This window comes from Rana temporaria, chromosome 5, assembly GCF_905171775.1.
Source record: "Rana temporaria chromosome 5, aRanTem1.1, whole genome shotgun sequence".
Lineage (NCBI taxonomy): Eukaryota > Metazoa > Chordata > Amphibia > Anura > Ranidae > Rana > Rana temporaria.
The window spans coordinates 5,135,779-5,154,900 of NC_053493.1; the positions used below are offsets into that span (position 1 = coordinate 5,135,779).

Sequence of the window (19,122 nt, forward strand, 5' to 3'; positions counted from 1 at the left end):
ATCTATAGATCCGCTGCGCTACGTGAATCTGGCCCCAGATGTCTCACAGGAATTCACTGACAGCAAAACTGAATGTGAAGAAGACGATGTCTCCTTTTCCATGCTTCTGTAGTCACCTGGCTACACATAGAATTCCAGTAATGAGCAACAGGTACAAACATCTAAGTATGAAATAAAGGTGAGGAAAATGTATTTTCTGGAGAGAAGAGAAGACCGACAGTGGACATCAGGCCTTTCACGGAAGAAGACCCTCCAGACATGGACCACCATAAGGAAAACCTCTTGACCTACCCGCCATGCCAAAACTGACATCAACTACTGAGTGATCTTCACAATTCTGGTTGTCCTTGTTAAAGGGGTTGTAAACCTTCAGTTTTTTTCACCTTAATGCATCCTATGCATTAAGGTGAAAAAACATCTGATAGTTACTGGCCTCTCAGCCCTCCCGTTTACTTACCCGAACCCTTGAATATCCCGCGTCTAGAACGCGCTGGCTTCTTGGCTCTTCTGGGCCCAGTCATCTTGGCTCTTCTGTGCCCGGGCTTCTTGGCTCTTCTGGGCCCGATCTTCTTGGCTCTTCTGGGCCCGGTCTTCTTGACCGGGCCCAGACTGGGGGGAGGGGGGGCTGGGTCTTCATGGCTCTTCTTGGCCCGGTCTTCTTGACTCTTCTTGGCCCGGTATTCTCGGCTCTTCTGGGCCCCGGTATTCTCGGCTTTTCTGGACCCAGTCTTCTCGGCTCTTCTGGGCCCGGTCCTCTCTGCTCTTCTGGGCCCGGTATTCTCGGCTCTTCTGGGCCCCGGTATTCTCGGCTCTTCTGGGCCCGGTCCTCTCTGCTCTTCTGGGCCCGGTATTCTCGGCTCTTCTGGGCCCCGGTATTCTCAGCTCTTCTGGGCCCCGGTATTCTCAGCTCTTCTGGGCCCCGGTATTCTCGGCTCTTCTGGACGGTCTTCTCGGCTCTTCTGGGCCTGGTCTTCTCGGCTCTTCTGGGCCCGGTCTTCTTGGCTTTTCTGGACCCGGTCTTCTCGGCTCTTCTGGACCCGGTCTTCTCGGCTATTCTGTGCCTGGTCTTCTCGGCTCTTCTGGGCCTGGTATTCTCGGCTCTTCTGGGACGGTCTTCTCGGCTTTTCTGGGCCCGGTTTTCTTGGCTCTTCTGGGCCCGGTTTTCTCGGCTCTTCTGGGCCCGGTCTTTTCGGCTCTTCTGGGCCCGGTCTTCTCGACTCTTCTGGACCCGGTCTTCTCGGCTCTTCTAGGCCCGGTCTTCTCGGCTGTTCATTTGGATAGATTGATAGCAGCGCAGCCATTGGCTAGTGCTGCTGTCAATCAAATCCAAATGACGCGGGCGCTGGGGAGGCGGGCCGAGTCCGGCATTCGTGTCTATGGATACAACTGCTGGACTCGGGAGCTCACCCGCAAGGTAACCCCTTTGGAAAAGCACTTCCCAAAGGGGGTTATCTGAGGCGGGGAGGAGCCAAGACAGTCTTCGAGAGACCCCAGAAGACATGGATCAGGGGCCACTCTGTGCAAAACGAACTGCACAGCAGAGGTAAGCATGACATGTTTTATTTTTTTATTTTATTACAAACCTTTACAATCACTTTAAGTGTCACATTCCCTCTTAGCTACTAGTTAATGTTTGCCTCGGTGTTTATACACGTAGCTCTGTAACATTTATAGAATTCCAGTGAGGCACAAATATCTATGTATGAAATGAAAAGGTGAGGCAGATGTGTTTCCTGCTCCGTGAACACCGGACAGAAGAGAAGACGGACCCTTCAATACAGGAGACCCTCCAGACATGGACCACCATATGGGGTGCCTCTACTGGACAACCTTCATCATTCTGATGTCGTCTGGTAAGGGGATTAAATACTCAGGGAGTAAAGGTCATGGGATTCATTGAAAATTGTACATGTTACAATATTGGCAGCACCATAAGAACATTTTGAGGATACTATTGGTGTGGGGGTGAAACTCCATTTTAAATGTATTTAAAGTAGAAGTAAACTCTTTTTACCTATAGGTCAGCCCAGGGCTTTTTTTCGGGTGGAACTTGGTGGAACTCAGTTCCACCACCTCTGGCTCAGACCCTTGCGGGGGGGGCTGCTCACCACAATCACTTGTAAACACCGAAGTCCGGTTTCCGTGTTTACAAGTGACACTCTGTGTGTAACCCCCCCTGAACTCTGCACTCTGTATGTAATGCATCCTGGTATTTAATGCCCCTTTAAGACCCTCCTACTGTTTGTGAAATCTGACCACACCCACTATTTGATGTGATTTGGGGGGTGTGTGTAGGGGGAGGGGTTTTGGGGGGTCGTGGGTTGAGTTCCAGCACCTATTGGTTGAGAAAAAAAGCCTTGGGTAAGCCTATAATAAGGCTTACCTACAGGTACAGTAAATATCTCGTAGACCTGCGCCATTTAGGAGACATTTACTTTAGAAGCGGCCAATGACGTCACCGACACATTCGCATTGGGCTCAGTGTCACGACCATGACTCCTGTTTGCATGCGGGGGAGTGACATCATCGCGGCTCGGCCATTCATACAACCAAAGCCCGCAAACCAAGTAGAAAGACCAGATAAAGATGGAAGCGCCCACAGCAGTGGAGGGATTCCTTTTTTTTTAGGTAAGTCTGTCATAACTTGCTAGTAGGCATATTGATGGGGACAAGGGCCTCATCCCCACAACCCTTGCCTGGTGCTTGTGGGGGTCTGCAAAATCCACACCCTTATCCGAGCATGCAACCTGGCAGGTCAAGATAGGGGGAGACGAGCGAGTGCCCCCCACCCCCCTGAACCATGGAACATGTCCTAGGGTCAAAATCCTCACCTTCTTGGCTCTAAAGGGTATTCAACAAACTTAATAATAATAACCGGCCTTTTTTTGTTGTTCATGTTGTTGATAAAGATTTGATTTACTAATTTTGCAGCCACTTATTCAACAACTCAGAGCCCCCCTGCTGCAACATCGGCCATGGAAGTGGATATCATATCAACTGAAACCCTGACCTCCGGTACACCAGAAGCCACACCTACTTCTACTAAAGCCACACCCATCTCTACAACTGACTCCACACCCATCTCTACAACTGACTCTACACCCATCTCTACAACTGACCCCGCACCCATCTCTACAACTGACCCCACACCCATCTCTACAACAGACCCCACACCCATCTCTACAACAGACCCCGCACCCATCTCTACAACTGACACCGCACCCATCTCTACAACTGACCCCGCACCCATCTCTACAACTGACCCCGCACCCATCTCTACAACTGACCCCGCACCCATCTCTACAACTGACCCCACACCCATCTCTACAACAGACCCCACACCCATCTCTACAACTGACTCTACACCCATCTCTACAACTGACCCCGCACCCATCTCTACAACTGACCCCACACCCATCTCTACAACAGACCCCACACCCATCTCTACAACAGACCCCGCACCCATCTCTACAACTGACACCGCACCCATCTCTACAACTGACCCCGCACCCATCTCTACAACTGGCACCGCACCCATCTCTACAACTGACCCCACCCCCATCTCTACAACTGACCCCACACCCATCTCTACAACTGACCCCGCACCCATCTCTACAACTGGCACCGCACCCATCTCTACAACTGACCCTGCACCCATCTCTACAACTGACCCCGCACCCATCTCTACAACTGACCCCGCACCCATCTCTACAACTGACCCCGCACCCATCTCTACAACTGACCCCACACCCATCTCTACAACAGACCCCACACCCATCTCTACAACAGACCCCGCACCCATCTCTACAACTGACACCGCACCCATCTCTACAACTGACCCCGCACCCATCTCTACAACTGACCCCGCACCCATCTCTACAACTGACCCCGCACCCATCTCTACAACTGACCCCGCACCCATCTCTACAACTGACCCCGCACCCATCTCTACAACTGATCCCGCACCCATCTCTACAACTGACCCCGCACCCATCTCTACAACTGACATCAAACCCATCTCTACAACTGACCCCACACCCATCTCTACAACTGACATCAAACCCATCTCTACAACTGACCCCACACCCATCTCTACAACTGACCCCACACCCATCTCTACAACTGACCCCACACCCATCTCTACAACTGACACCACACCCATCTCTACAACTGACCCCACACCCTTCTCTACAACTGACCACACACCCATCTCTACAACTGACCCCACACCCATCTCTACAACTGACACCGCACCCATCTCTACAACTGACCCCGCACCCATCTCTACAACTGACCCCGCACCCATCTCTACAACTGACCCCGCACCCATCTCTACAACTGACCCCGCACCCATCTCTACAACTGACCCCGCACCCATCTCTACAACTGACCCCGCACCCATCTCTACAACTGACCCCACACCCATCTCTACAACTGACCCCACTCCCATCTCTACAACTGACATAAAACCCATCTCTGCAACTGACCTCACACCCATCTCTACAACTGACATCACACCCATCTCTACAACTGACATCACACCCATCTCTACAACTGACCCCACACCCATCTCTACAACTGACCCCACTCCCATCTCTACAACTGACATAAAACCCATCTCTGCAACTGACCTCACACCCATCTCTACAACTGACATCACACCCATCTCTACAACTGACATCACACCCATCTCTACAACTGACCCCGCACCCATCTCTACAACTGACCCCGCACCCATCTCTACAACTGACCCCGCACCCATCTCTACAACTGACCCCGCACCCATCTCTACAACTGACCCCACACCCATCTCTACAACTGACCCCGCACCCATCTCTACAACTGACCCCGCACCCATCTCTACAACTGACCCCGCACCCATCTCTACAACAGACACCGCACCCATCTCTACAACTGACCCCACACCCATCTCTACAACTGACCACACACCCATTTCTACAACTGACCCCGCACCCATCTCTACAACTGACCTCACACCCATCTTTACAACTGACCCCACACCCTTCTCTACAACTGACCCCACACCCATCTCTACAACTGACATAAAACCCATCTCTACAACTGACCTCACACCCATCTCTACAACTGACCCCACACCCATCTCTACAACTGACCTCACACCCATCTCTACAACTGACCCCACACCCTTCTCTACAACTGACCCCGCACCCATCTCTACAACTGACCCCGCACCCATCTCTACAACTGACCCCGCACCCATCTCTACAACTGACATAAAACCCATCTCTACAACTGACCTCACACCCATCTCTACAACTGACCCCACACCCATCTCTACAACTGACCCCGCACCCATCTCTACAACTGACCCCGCACCCATCTCTACAACTGACCACACACCCATCTCTACAACTGACATAAAACCCATCTCTACAACTGACCTCACACCCATCTCTACAACTGACCTCACACCCATCTCTACAACTGACCCCACCCCCATCTCCACAACTGACCCCACACCCATCTCTACACATGACCCCACCCCCATCTCTACAACTGACCCCGCACCCATCTCTACAACTGACCCCGCTCCCATCTCTACAACTGACCCCGCTCCCATCTCTACAACTGACCTCACACCCATCTCTACAACTGACCCCACCCCCATCTCCACAACTGACCCCACCCCCATCTCCACAACTGACCCCACACCCATCTCTACACATGAACCCACCCCCATCTCTACAACTGACCCCGCACCCATCTCTACAACTGACCCCGCACCCATCTCTACAACTGACCCCGCACCCATCTCTACAACTGACACCACACCCATCTCTACAACTGACTCTACACCCATCTCTACAACTGACCCCGCACCCATCTCTACAACTGACCCCGCACCCATCTCTACAACTGACTCTACACCCATCTCTACAACTGACCCCGCACCCATCTCTACAACTGACCCCGCACCCATCTCTACAACTGACTCTACACCCATCTCTACAACTGACCCTGCACCCATCTCTACAACTGACTCTACATCCATCTCTACAACTGACCCCGCACCCATCTCTACAACAGACACCGCACCCATCTCTACAACTGACCCCACTCCCATCTCTACAACTGACATAAAACCCATCTCTACAACTGACCCCACACCCATCTCTACAACTGACCCCGCACCCATCTCTACAACTGACCCCGCACCCATCTCTACAACTGACCCCACACCCATCTCTACAACTGACCCCACACCCATCTCTACAACTGACCCCACATCCATCTCTACAACTGACCACACACCCATCTCTACAACAGACACCGCACCCATCTCAACAACTAACCCCACATCCATCTCTACAACTGACCCCGCACCCATCTCTACAACAGACACCGCACCCATCTCTACAACTGACCCCACACGCATCTCTACAACTGACCCCACACCCATCTCTACAACTGACATCAAACCCATCTCTACAACTGACCCCGCTCCCATCTCTACAACTGACCCCGCACCCATCTCTACAACTAACCCCACACCCATCCCTACAACTGACACCACACCCATCTCTACAACTGACCCCACACCTATCTCTACAACTGACCTCACACCCATCTCTACAACTGACCCCGCTCCCATCTCTACAACTGACCCCGCACCCATCTCTAGAACTGACCCCACACCCATCTCTACAACTGACCCCACACACATCCCTACAACTGACCCCACACCCATCTCTACAACTGACCCCACACCCATCTCTACAACTGACCCCACACCCATCTCTACAACTGACCCCACACCCATCTCTACAACTGACCCCACACCCATCTCTACAACTGACCCCACACCCATCTCTACAACTTACCCCGCACCCATCTCTACAACTGACCCCGCACCCATCTCTACAACTGACATCAAACCCATCTCTACAACTGACCCCACTCCCATCTCTACAACTGACCCCACTCCCATCTCTACAACTGACCCCACTCCCATCTCTACAACTGACATCAAACCCATCTCTACAACTGACACCACACCCATCTCTACTACTGACCCCACACCCATCTCTACTACTGACCCCACACCCATCTCTACTACTGACCCCGCTCCCATCTCTACAACTGACCCCGCTCCCATCTCTACAACTAACCCCACACCCATCTCTACAACTGAGACTTCTACCAGCACTCAAGTACCAGAAGAACCCATCATTTCCAGTGCAGGACCAGCCAATACAACTAGTTCTACTACCATGACCGAATCAGGACCAGCCAATACAACTAGTTCTACTACCATGACCGAATCAGTACCAGCCAATACAACTAGTTCTACTACTATGACCGAATCAGTACCAGACAATACAACTAGTTCTACTACCATGACCGAATCAGTACCAGACAAAACAACTAGTTCTACTACCATGACTGTATCAGTACCAGCCAATACAACTAGTTCTACTACTATGACCGAATCAGTACCAGACAATACAACTAGTTCTACTACCATGACCGTATCAGTACCAGACAATACAACTAGTTCTACTACCATGACCGTATCAGTACCAGACAATACAACTAGTTCTACTACCATGACCGTATCAGTACCAGACAATACAACTAGTTCTACTACCATGACCGTATCAGTACCAGACAATACAACTAGTTCTACTACCATGACCGTATCAGTACCAGACAATACAACTAGTTCTACTACCATGACCGAATCAGTACCAGCCAATAAAACTAGTTCTACTACCATGACTGTATCAGTACCAGACAATACAACTAGTTCTACTACCATGACCGTATCAGTACCAGACAATACAACTACCATGACCGAAACTATTACCACAACAAGAACCCCAACAATGGAAACTCCAATCATAAGTACAATAATTTCCACAACCATACCTACTACCTCTACCACAACTCCTACAAGTCTAACAAATAATTCAGTGACTACAATGTTCAACACCATAACCAATATGACAAATGTAACCACTTCTGAAGAAGATACAACTATTGCATCAACTACACCAAGAACAACAGACCAACCTGCAACGAGTACCGCAACAAATGCAACAATTCTGGCTGTCAATGTGACAACAACCCCAACTGCTGCAAACACTACTATAAGTACTACCACTACTACTCTCCCAACAAGTCCAGTGACCAACTCTACAACTACAACTGAACCCCCTGTGACCAGTATACCATCTACCACCATAATTACTACTACTAGTCTCCCAACAAGCCCAATGCCAAACTCAACAACAACAACGATACCTCCTGTGACCAGTACACCATCTAACATCATAATTACTACTACTAGTCTCCCAACAAGCCCAATGCCAAACTCAACAACAACAACGATACCTCCTGTGACCAGTACTCCATCTACCACCATAATTACTACTACTAGTCTCCTAACGAGCCCAATACCAAACTCAACAACAACAACCATACGTCCTGTGACCAGTACTCCGTCTACCACCATAATTACTACTACTAGTCTCCTAACGAGCCCAATACCAAACTCAACAACAACAACCATACCTCCTGTGACCAGTACTCCGTCTACCACCATAATTACTACTACTAGTCTCCAAACTAGCACAGTGCCAAACTCAACAACAACAATAACCATACCTCCTGTGACCAGTACTCCATCTAACATCATAATTACTACTACTAGTCTCCAAACAAGCCCAATACCAAACTCAACAACAACAACCATACCTCCTGTGACCAGTACTCCATCTACCACCATAATTACTACTACTAGTCTCCCAACAAGCCCAGCAACAAACTCAACAACAACAACGATACCTCCTGTGACCAGTACTCCATCTACCACCATAATTACTACTACTAGTCTCCCAACAAGCCCAGCAACAAACTCAACAACAACAATAACCATACCTCCTGTGACCAGTACACCATCTAACATCATAATTTCTACTACTAGTCTCCCAACGAGCCCAGTGCCAAACTCAACAACAACAATAACCATACCTCCTGTGACCAGTACTCCATCTACCACCACAATTACTACTCCTACTCTCCAAACAAGCCCAGCAACAAACTCAACAACAACCAAACCCCCTGTGATCAGTACACCATCTACTATCACAGCAACTGAAACCTATACATCAGGTAAGTTAATTGATACATAACTCTGCCATTACCTAATGAGTAAGCTCCTAACCCGAGGAAAACGTGATAGTATGTTTGTGCACTAAATGGAGTGCTTCGTTTATAGGATGGATCAATAAATTGATCTGAGGCTTTTAATATGGAGAACAGTTCCCACATTATACCTTTTTTTGCATCTCCTGCTCTGCCAATTCTCTGTTATTGATAAATATGAATAAAACAGCTTTTAGCTGCATTACTTATCATTGGGGCTCATGCACACGGGCGCAGAGGGGCGTAGAGAGGCGCAGAGGGGCGCACACCACCACAATTCTGCTTATTTATGTGTCTGGGAGCCATAGGTGTTTGCATACAGCCATTGGCCAGCAGCTTGTACAAATGAATGAAAGGCTGACAGATGCCTTTGCTGTACAAATACAACTACCCGTCCGAGCAGTTACATACACGTTATGTACAGATATGGAGGGCGGTGGGGAAGGTGGAGGTTGTAGGGACTGATGACCTTTCTGCAGGAAAATGATCCCTAGATCATTAGTACCCTCGTTCAGCGAATCCCCAGCTCATTAGTACCCTCGTTCAGCAGATCCCTAGCTTATTATTACCCTTGTTCAGCAGATCCCTAGCTTATTATTACCCTTGTTCAGCAGATCCCCAGCTCATTAGTACCCCTGTTCAGCAGATCCCTATCTCATTAGTACCCTCTTTAAGCAGATCCCTAGGTTATTATTACCCCTGTTCAGCAGAACCCCAGCTCATTAGTACCCTTGTTCAGGAGATCCCCAGCTCATTAGTACCCCTCTTCAGCAGAACCCCAGCTCATTAGTACCCTTGTTTTGCAGACCACCAGCTCATTAGTACCCTTGTTCAGCGAATCCCAAGCTCATTAGTACCCCTGTTCAGCAGATTCCCATCTCATTAGTACCCTCGTTCAGCAGATCCCTAGCTTATTATTACCCTTGTTCAGCAGATCCCCAGCTCATTAGTACCCGTGTTCAGCGAATCCCCAGCTCATTAGTACCCCTGTTCAGCAGATCCCCAGCTCATTAGTACCCCTCTTCAGCAGAACCCCAGCTCATTAGTACCCCTGTTCAGCAGATCCCCAGCTCATTAGTACCCCTGTTCAGCATATCCCCAGCTCATTAGTACCCTCGTTCAGTAAATCCCCAGCTTATTAGTACCCTTGTTCAGCAGAACCCCAGCTCATTAGTACCCTTGTTCAGCAGATCCCCAGCTCATTAGTACCCCTGTTCAGCAGATTCCCAGCTCATTAGCACCCCTGTTCAGCAGATCTCCATCTCATTAGTACCCTCGTTCAGCAGATCCCTAGCTCATTAGTACCCCTGTTCAGCAGATCCCTATCTCATTAGTACCCTCTTTAAGCAGATCCCTAGGTTATTATTACCCCTGTTCAGCAGAACCCCAGCTCATTAGTACCCCTGTTCAGCAGATCCCCAGCTCATTAGTACCCCTGTTCAGCAGAACCCCAGCTCATTAGTACCCCTCTTCAGCAGAACCCCAGCTCATTAGTACCCCTCTTCAGCAGAAACCCAGCTCATTAGTACCCCTGTTCAGCAGATTCCCATCTCATTAGTACCCTCGTTCAGCAGATCCCTAGCTTATTATTACCCTTGTTCAGCAGATCCCCAGCTCATTAGTACCCTTGTTCAGCGAATCCCCAGCTCATTAGTACCCTTGTTCAGCAGATCCCTAGCTCATTAGTACCCTTGTTCAGCAGATCCCCAGCTCATTAGTACCCCTCTTCAGCAGATCCCCAGCTCATTAGTACCCTTGTTTTGCACACCACCAGCTCATTAGTACCCTTGTTCAGCGAATCCCCAGCTCATTAGTACCCCTCTTCAGCAGAACCCCATCTCCTTAGTACCCCTGTTCAGCAGAACCCCAGCTCATTAGTACCCTTGTTCAGGAGATCCCCAGCTCATTAGTACCCCTCTTCAGCAGAACCCCAGCTCATTAGTACCCTTGTTTTGCAGACCACCAGCTCATTAGTACCCTTGTTCAGCGAATCCCCAGCTCATTAGTACCCCTGTTCAGCAGATTCCCATCTCATTAGTACCCTCGTTCAGCAGATCCCTAGCTTATTATTACCCTTGTTCAGCAGATCCCCAGCTCATTAGTACCCGTGTTCAGCGAATCCCCAGCTCATTAGTACCCCTGTTCAGCAGATCCCCAGCTCATTAGTACCCCTCTTCAGCAGAACCCCAGCTCATTAGTACCCCTGTTCAGCAGATCCCCAGCTCATTAGTACCCCTGTTCAGCATATCCCCAGCTCATTAGTACCCTCGTTCAGTAAATCCCCAGCTTATTAGTACCCTTGTTCAGCAGAACCCCAGCTCATTAGTACCCTTGTTCAGCAGATCCCCAGCTCATTAGTACCCCTGTTCAGCAGATTCCCAGCTCATTAGCACCCCTGTTCAGCAGATCTCCATCTCATTAGTACCCTCGTTCAGCAGATCCCTAGCTCATTAGTACCCTCGTTCAGCAGATCCCAGCTCATTAGTACCCTTGTTCAGCAGATCCCTAGCTTATTATTACCCTTGTTCAGCAGATCCCCAGCTCATTAGTACCCCTGTTCAGCAGATCCCTATCTCATTAGTACCCTCGTTCAGCAGATCCCTAGCTTATTATTACCCTTGTTCAGCAGATCCCCAGCTCATTAGTACCCTTGTTCAGCAGATCCCCAGCTCATTAGCACCCCTGTTCAGCAGATCTCCATCTCATTAGTACCCTTGTTCAGCAGATCCCTAGCTTAATATTACCCCCGTTCAACAGATCCCAAGATCATTAATACCCTCGTTCAGCAGATCCCCAGCTCATTGGTACACCTGTTTAACATATCCCCAGCACATTGGTACCCTCGTTCAGCAGATCCCCTGCTACCATTCTTCAACGTTCATACGACATTCATTCATGAAGTGTGATTTCCAAAAAATATTGCACATGTGCCTTGCTAATGGGACTGGCTGCGATTACCCACAGGAGACTCAGTGAGGTTCCCTTCAATTAGAACATTGCAACATACGGTTCTCTCTCTCCTCATATATAGGAGGGAAAGAGGAGAGTCAAAGGGGGTGGAGTCAGGGGGTGGAGTCAATGTGCAACAGGGAGGATACACACCACAAATTTGATAAAAACATCTTACAAATCTTTATTACATAATTAAAACATAATAAAAGTCACACAGTAGTGAGACTGCCACAAATGTTTTGATAACTTAGAGCATGATTCAAGTTCCCAAAATGGTGTAATGGATTGGCAAGTTTCGTCGTAACACTCGCTTCTTCAGGATCCACCCCTTTTGGGAGAAACTAATAGGTAGATTCAGGTAGGGGCGCGCTAATTTGCGGTGGCGTAGCCTAGCGTGTTTACACTACGCCGCCTTAAGTAAGAGAGACAAGTACATGATTCACAAAGTACTTGCCTCCTTACTTAGGGCGGCGTAGTGTAAATGCGGCGGGCGTAAGGGTGCCTAATTCAAATGGGTTGGGGGGGGCCGTGTTTAATGGCAATGAGGCTTGACCTCACGTTTTTGACGTTTTTTTGTCACTGCGCATGCGCCGGGCGACTACATTTCCCAGTGTGCATTGCGGTTACGTACGCCGCACGGGCCTATTGATTTCGACGTGGACGTAAACGACGTAAATCCCGATTCGCGGACGACTTACGCAAACGACGTTAACATTTCGAATCTCGCGGCGGGAACGGCGGCCATACTTAACAATGTTATTACACCTAATAGGTGAAATAACTTTAGGCCTCCTAAGGCCTTACGGAAACGGCATAAATCGACTGCGGCGGCCGGGCTACGTTCGTGAATCGGCGTACAAAATCATTTACATAATCTACGCCGACCGCAATGGAAGCGCCACCTAGCGGCCATCCGAAAAATTGCAATCTAAGATAGGACGGTGCAAGCCGGCCTATCTTAGGCTGCATTCACATCTAGACGGACGAAATCGCGGCGTTTTGTCGCCGCAAATCGCGGTAAAAATAGCGGCGTTTTGTACCGCGATTTGCGGCGACAAAACGCGGGTATTGTCCGCCTAGATGTGTCCCAAGATGACCCCCTCTATGGAGATGATTGCCATCTCCTAGCCGAACGCTCGAAGACGCCTGAAAAAAAGGTCCGGGACCTTTTTTCACGCCGCAGGCGACAGGCGTCCGGCGTTCGGCGTGGAGATGTGAACCATCTCCATAGAGGGACATGTATTTCCAGCCCTCTGGCGGCAGAGGCGTAGCGCTACAGGCGTAAAAACGCCTAGATGTGAATGGGGTCTTAGATATGTTTAAGCGTATCTCTGTTAGAGAATACGCTTAAACATAGGTCGGCGTAGATTCCGAGTTAGGCCGGCTTATCTACTGATAAGTCGGCCTAACTCTTTCTGAATCTATCTCTAAGAATATAACAAAAATACATCAACAACCAGCATGGTAAAGATATTTTTGAAAAGAAAAAAAATATATACAGAAAATAATTAGCTGCAGGTAGAAAGCTCCAGTCATTTGCATGTAATTGTCCATGCAGCGATTACCTGCAGATGATCGGCCCTGGACATTGCATGACCAATCACAAGTGTGAATGGCGGTCTTATAAAACATTTTACACATTTTTATGTGTTTTACTTGAATTTTTATTTGTAGAAAAACACAAAGCACATGCATAAATATACAAACAGTGATTTATTTATTTTAATTTATGGAAATTTTATGTCTTGCAGCTTTTTCTGTCCTTCAAGTCAACTTGCAGAGCCCTTCGTCCGTAGACTCCATAATTGTGCTTCTTGTGGAAAAGGTAATACTCTGAACTATGCCAGATTGCTACAGAAAGCAGTAATATACAGTTGTGCTCATAAGTTTACATACCCCGGCAGAATTTATGATTTCTTGCCCATTTTTCAGAGAATATGAATGAGAACAACTTTTCTCTCACTCGTGGTCAGTGATTGGCTGAAGCCATTTATAATCAGTCATCTGTGTTTACTCTTTTTATATCATAATCACAACAGGAACTACCCAAATGACCCTGATCAAAAGTTTACATACCCCAGTTCTTAATCCCGTGTATTGCCCCCCTTTACCATCAATGACGTGTTAAAGTGTTTTGTGGTATTTGTGGACGAGGCTCTTTATCTTCTCAGATGGTAAAGCCCCCCCCTCTATTCCACCGCTTGATCGTTCTTATAGGCGGCGGGAGGGGACATCCCCCCCTCCCGCCGCCATCCGGTGCTTCTTCGGGCTCTCCCGTGCCATCGGGGGCCCAGAGAAAGAATCGTCCGGCGCTGGCAGGAAGCATAGTGATGACTGGTGACCAGATGGTCACCAGTCATCTCTATGACCGTCGGAGGCCCGGGCGCGATGTGATGACGTCACGCCCGGGTCCCCAGAAATTAAACAAAGCCGCGATTGCGGCTACTAAGGAACAGTAATCATGAGATCGGTGACATTTTTATCACCGATCTCATACTTTCCAGCCTGGAGGAGAGATGTGGGGTCTTATTGACCATTTCTCCATAAAGAGAACCTGTCACACACATTTCCTATTACAAGGGATGTTTACATTCCTTGTAATAGGAATAAAAGTGATAAAAAAAAAAAAAAAGTGTAAAAAAATAAATAAACGTGAAGAAAAAAATAAATGATAAAAAACATGTAAAATGCCCCTGTCCCCGGTAGCTCACGCGCAGAAGCGAATGCACACACAAGTCCCGCCGACTCAAACCACATATGTGAGGTATCGTCGCGTGCGTTAGAGCGCCAGCAACAATTCTAGCACTAGACCTCCTCTGTAAATCTAAACTGGTGACCTGTAAAAAAAAATCAAAGCGTTGCCTATGGAGATTTTTAAGTACCGAAGTTTGGCGCCATTCCATGAGTGTGCGCAATTTTAAAGCGTGACATGTTAGGTATCTATTTACTCTGTGTAACATAATCTTTCATATTTTACAAAAAAATTGGGCTAACTTTTTGTTATTTTTTTAATTCATGAAACAATTTTTTTCCCCAAAAAAGCGTTTTAAAAATTATTGCGCAAATACTGTGCAAGATAAAACATTTCAATGACCGTAGTTTTATTCCCTAGGGTGTCTGCTAAAAAAACATATATAATGTTTGGGGGTTCTGCGTAATTTTCTAGCAAAAGAATGATGATTTGTACATGTAGGAGAGAAGTGCCAGAATAGGCCTGGTATGGATGTGTGTATAAAAGCCCGGTATTGAAGTGGTTAAAGGGCAATTTTTTTATTTATTTTTTTCAAATTACATTTTTGTATGCATTTTAGTGTAAATATGAGATGTGAAGTCTTTATGACCCCCAGATCTCATATTTAAGAGGACCTGTCATGCTTTTTTATATTACAAGAGATGTTTACATTCCTTGTAATAGGAATAAAGGTGACACATTTTTTTTTTTTAAAAGAACAGTGTAAAAAATTAAAATTAAAGTTAAAATAAATAAGAAAAAAAAATGTAAACGTGCCCCGACAAGCTCACGCACAGAAGTGAACGCATACGTGAGCAGCGCCCGCATATGAAAACGGTGTTCAAACCACACATGTGAGGTATCGCCGTGATCGTTAGAATGAGAGCAATAATTCTAGCCCTAGACCTCCTCTGTAACTCAAAACATGTAACCTGCAAGCATCACTTCCACCCAATGGCGTTAAAAGGGACAAGATTTTTTAATTTTTTTTCCCCTTTTGCTTTTACGTGTAAATGTGAGATCTGAGGCCTTTTTGACCAACCCCAGACAACAAGGGATGTTTACATTCCTTGTAATAGAAATAAAAGTGATCCAAAGGGACAGTGTAAAAAAAAAAGTAAGAGAAGTAAGTAAAAAAAATCAATAGATAAATTTAAAGCGCCCCCATCCCTCTGTGCTTGTGCGCAGAAGTGAACGCATACGTAAGTCTCGCCCACATATGTAAAAAGTGATTAAACCACACATGTGAGGTATCGCCGCGATCGTTAGAGCGAGAGAAATACGTTTTAACACTAGACCTCCTTTGTAACTCTAAACTGGTAACCTGTAAAAAAAAATTACGTACACTGCAAATAAGTGGGTCATGATTGTGTTCCGAGAGGAAGGGGCTCCCCAGGCAGTGGAGTAAGGCACCTCCAGAAGAAATTGTGTAAGAAGCCTAAAGAGTCCAAGTAGGGACAGTTCAGGTGAAGCCCTGGTATCTCGGGACAGAGGATATTGTCCATAACACCTGTACTGTAATCCAGTGGCAGCTAATGGGAATTATTTTGGGAGGGGGCGTCAAACAGTGCACCCACAGCCACCCCCACCCTCGCTTTTGGTTTAGTAAGCTGCCCCACGTCCCCTTTCCCCCAGTCTGGTCGGTGCGGTCAGGAGCACTTACCCCATCTATGGCGGGCAGCGCTTCACCCGGACGACAGATGGCGGGTGTTTCGTCAGATATGGCGACCCATCAGAATTGGTTAACGGAAGTGACGTTCCGTCGCCGCCATCTTGCTACACCCCGCACTCCTCCATAGTAAGGACACTCTGAGAAGGGGAGAGCAGACAACTTGTTACACCCACCGGACTTTTGCACTTTACACTTATTTTTAACAGTAAAGCGAGTTTATATATTGAAATCCAGTACTTAGAACTACGTCTGACTGTTATGAATTTTAAAAGCAGCGGCGAGCCTGCTGATCTCACAGGTTTGCTCATCTGACAGAAGTTTGCTGCTTTTAAAATTCAATATCTAACCAGTCACATGGAGTTCTAAGCGTTGTATTTCACTATATAAACTCACTTTCCTGTTAAAAATAAGTGTAGAATCGAAAACTCCGGTAGGTGTAACAAGATGTCCGCTTTCCCCCTTCTCTGTGTATCCTTACTATGGAGGTGTGTGGGGTGTAGCAAGATGGCCGCGACGGAACGTCACATCCGTTACACATTCTGACGGGGCGCCAAATCTGAGGAAAAACACAGGCATCACAGGCAGCTTCCCCTTCCCCTGCTCTCCTCTGTGGGCATCACGGCGGCTTCCATCTCCTCCTTCCCTCCTCCTCAGTGACCAATCGGAACACTTCTCCTTTCAGGCCAATCAGTGGGAAATGGGTCTCAGACCCGCTTCGTGATTGGCCTGGAGGAGAATCAGTGTGAAAATAGCAACTATTCATTCGCTATTGTCACACAACTGGGTGGGCTTGGTTCGTAGTGCTCTGCGACCCGAGTGCACCCCTTTTCGAAGCCTATTAGAGCCTCCCACCCACACAAACTATAAAGCCTAAAGACACAAGACAAAACATAACCTATATCTTTGGTTACATCTCTGATTTTGTTTCCCCCCGCAGATATGTGCCGAGCTACACCCCCGATTTGGCATTACAGATGTCGCTGTGAGAACTGGAGTGCACTACTTCATTGCCACGTGCAGCTAAGTCTACTGCACCACCGATCTTTGAACAATGCAAGATCTGCCACCACATTACGGAGGAGGAGAAGGTTTAGTCTTCTACAGATCACCATAAATATGGAGCTTGTACATGAATAATACAATACATGCAAAGAACACCCTTCCAATTCATGGATGGAAAAGTTACCACACAAGCATGGAAAATGAAAGGTCTCTAGTAGTAGTAGGTCACATTAAAGTGGACTTGTTTTGTAAAGTTGAAGACATCTTGTAACTTCTCCAAGTCCCTTCTTCAGTTCTAATGAACACCCGGAAGATACCCCAACATTTATATCCACAAAAATGAGATATTATACAATTATAGAACTCCTCTGTATAGCCTACTGCCCCGTGTTAGCTGTTATGTCATACTGAAGGTGGTGGCCTTCTATGGGTGACTTTCTATGGGGCTTCCACACAGGGCCGGCCTTTGCGTTGTGCGGGTTGTGCGATCGCACAAGGCGCCTTGGACAGTACGGGCGCCGTGCGGCTGTCACATCTCGCCAGGGCACTTGAGGGAAGGGACTGTGAAAAAAAAAAAATGTGACAGACCACTCCCATCGCACGGGAGTGGTCTGAGTTGAATGGGCGGGCCATCAGCTCTCCATAGAACATCGCATACAGAGTGACTGCCTCCAAGCAGCAGCATGAGTCTTCTCTCTGTCCCTGCTGCTCTGTGAGCTGGTTCCGCCCCCTCCACCTCTTACATCTCTCACTGCAAGTCAGTGAGATCTTATCTCTCCTCACATCCCTCATCTCTTGTTGCCACCCCCTCACCCCCTCACCTGTCCTCAGTCATGGCGGGGTCCGGCTGGAGATACGTGCTTTTAAGCTGGAGCCATTAGGAGCCAGAGAAGTTTCTGCAAGCAAGTTCACCAAGAGGTCAGATGCAGGGGGGGGGGGGGGTACTGTGGAGGGAGTCTGAGCATTCTAAAGTCCAGCCTGGACACTGACATGGCTGGGGGGGGGCTTCTATACATTGAGGGGGCTGAGATTTCCCTGGACTCCCCCCTGTACTGGGAACATCCCCTATGTGAGGAAGTGACAGGAACCCAGCATGGGAAAGGGGGAGTCCTGGACATGCTGGGACTTGTAGTGACTGTGTGGCAATCCCTAATTCAGTGCCACAAGAGGTTCAGATGAATGTAGAAATAACATAAGGTACACCCATAACAGAGATCATTAGCACACTACTGGGTTATATTACAACTAAGAACACCAGTGCTGCACATTATTAAAAATGTGCAAACAAAGCAGAATAAACTGATAAAAAAAAAAAATTCCATATATACAGATCAAATTCATCAATAATGTTCAAGTGAATGTGCACATAACAAATAAATACAATAAGACAACCTTAACCTACTGGATATTGCAACCAAAAGCACCAGTGCTGTAAAAAAATCAGGTCTTGATGTGAGGTGAGCTGTTAGTACATATGGACTGATCACACCATCATATATTCATTTCTATCACCGCTGGGACCTGTTTGATGGATTTATTTGCTTGGACACATTGATGTGGGATGTGAAACACAAAA

At 47.8% G+C, this 19,122-nt stretch overlaps 1 protein-coding gene across 1 annotated transcript; it reads left to right on the plus strand.

Moving 5' to 3' along the window:
• Positions 1-1,770: 1,770 nt before the first annotated feature.
• Positions 1,771-17,991, plus strand: LOC120939753 (mucin-2-like). The gene is made up of 4 exons (XM_040352088.1): positions 1,771-1,853; positions 2,932-9,156; positions 13,893-13,966; positions 17,482-17,991. The coding sequence occupies exons 1-4, from the start codon at positions 1,796-1,798 to the stop codon at positions 17,566-17,568; spliced, it is 6,444 nt and encodes a 2,147-aa protein (XP_040208022.1). The 5' UTR covers positions 1,771-1,795; the 3' UTR covers positions 17,569-17,991.
• The last annotated feature ends 1,131 nt before the right edge of the window (positions 17,992-19,122 follow it).

Excerpts from the sequence above, each read along its gene's own strand:
- LOC120939753 (XM_040352088.1), top strand. The coding sequence starts at position 1,796 with ATGGACCACCATATGGGGTGCCTCTACTGGACAACCTTCATCATTCTG. Across the intron at positions 9,157-13,892 it reads AACTGAAACCTATACATCAG|CTTTTTCTGTCCTTCAAGTC; the intron begins GTAAGTTAATTG and ends TATGTCTTGCAG. Across the intron at positions 13,967-17,481 it reads TTGTGCTTCTTGTGGAAAAG|ATATGTGCCGAGCTACACCC; the intron begins GTAATACTCTGA and ends TTCCCCCCGCAG.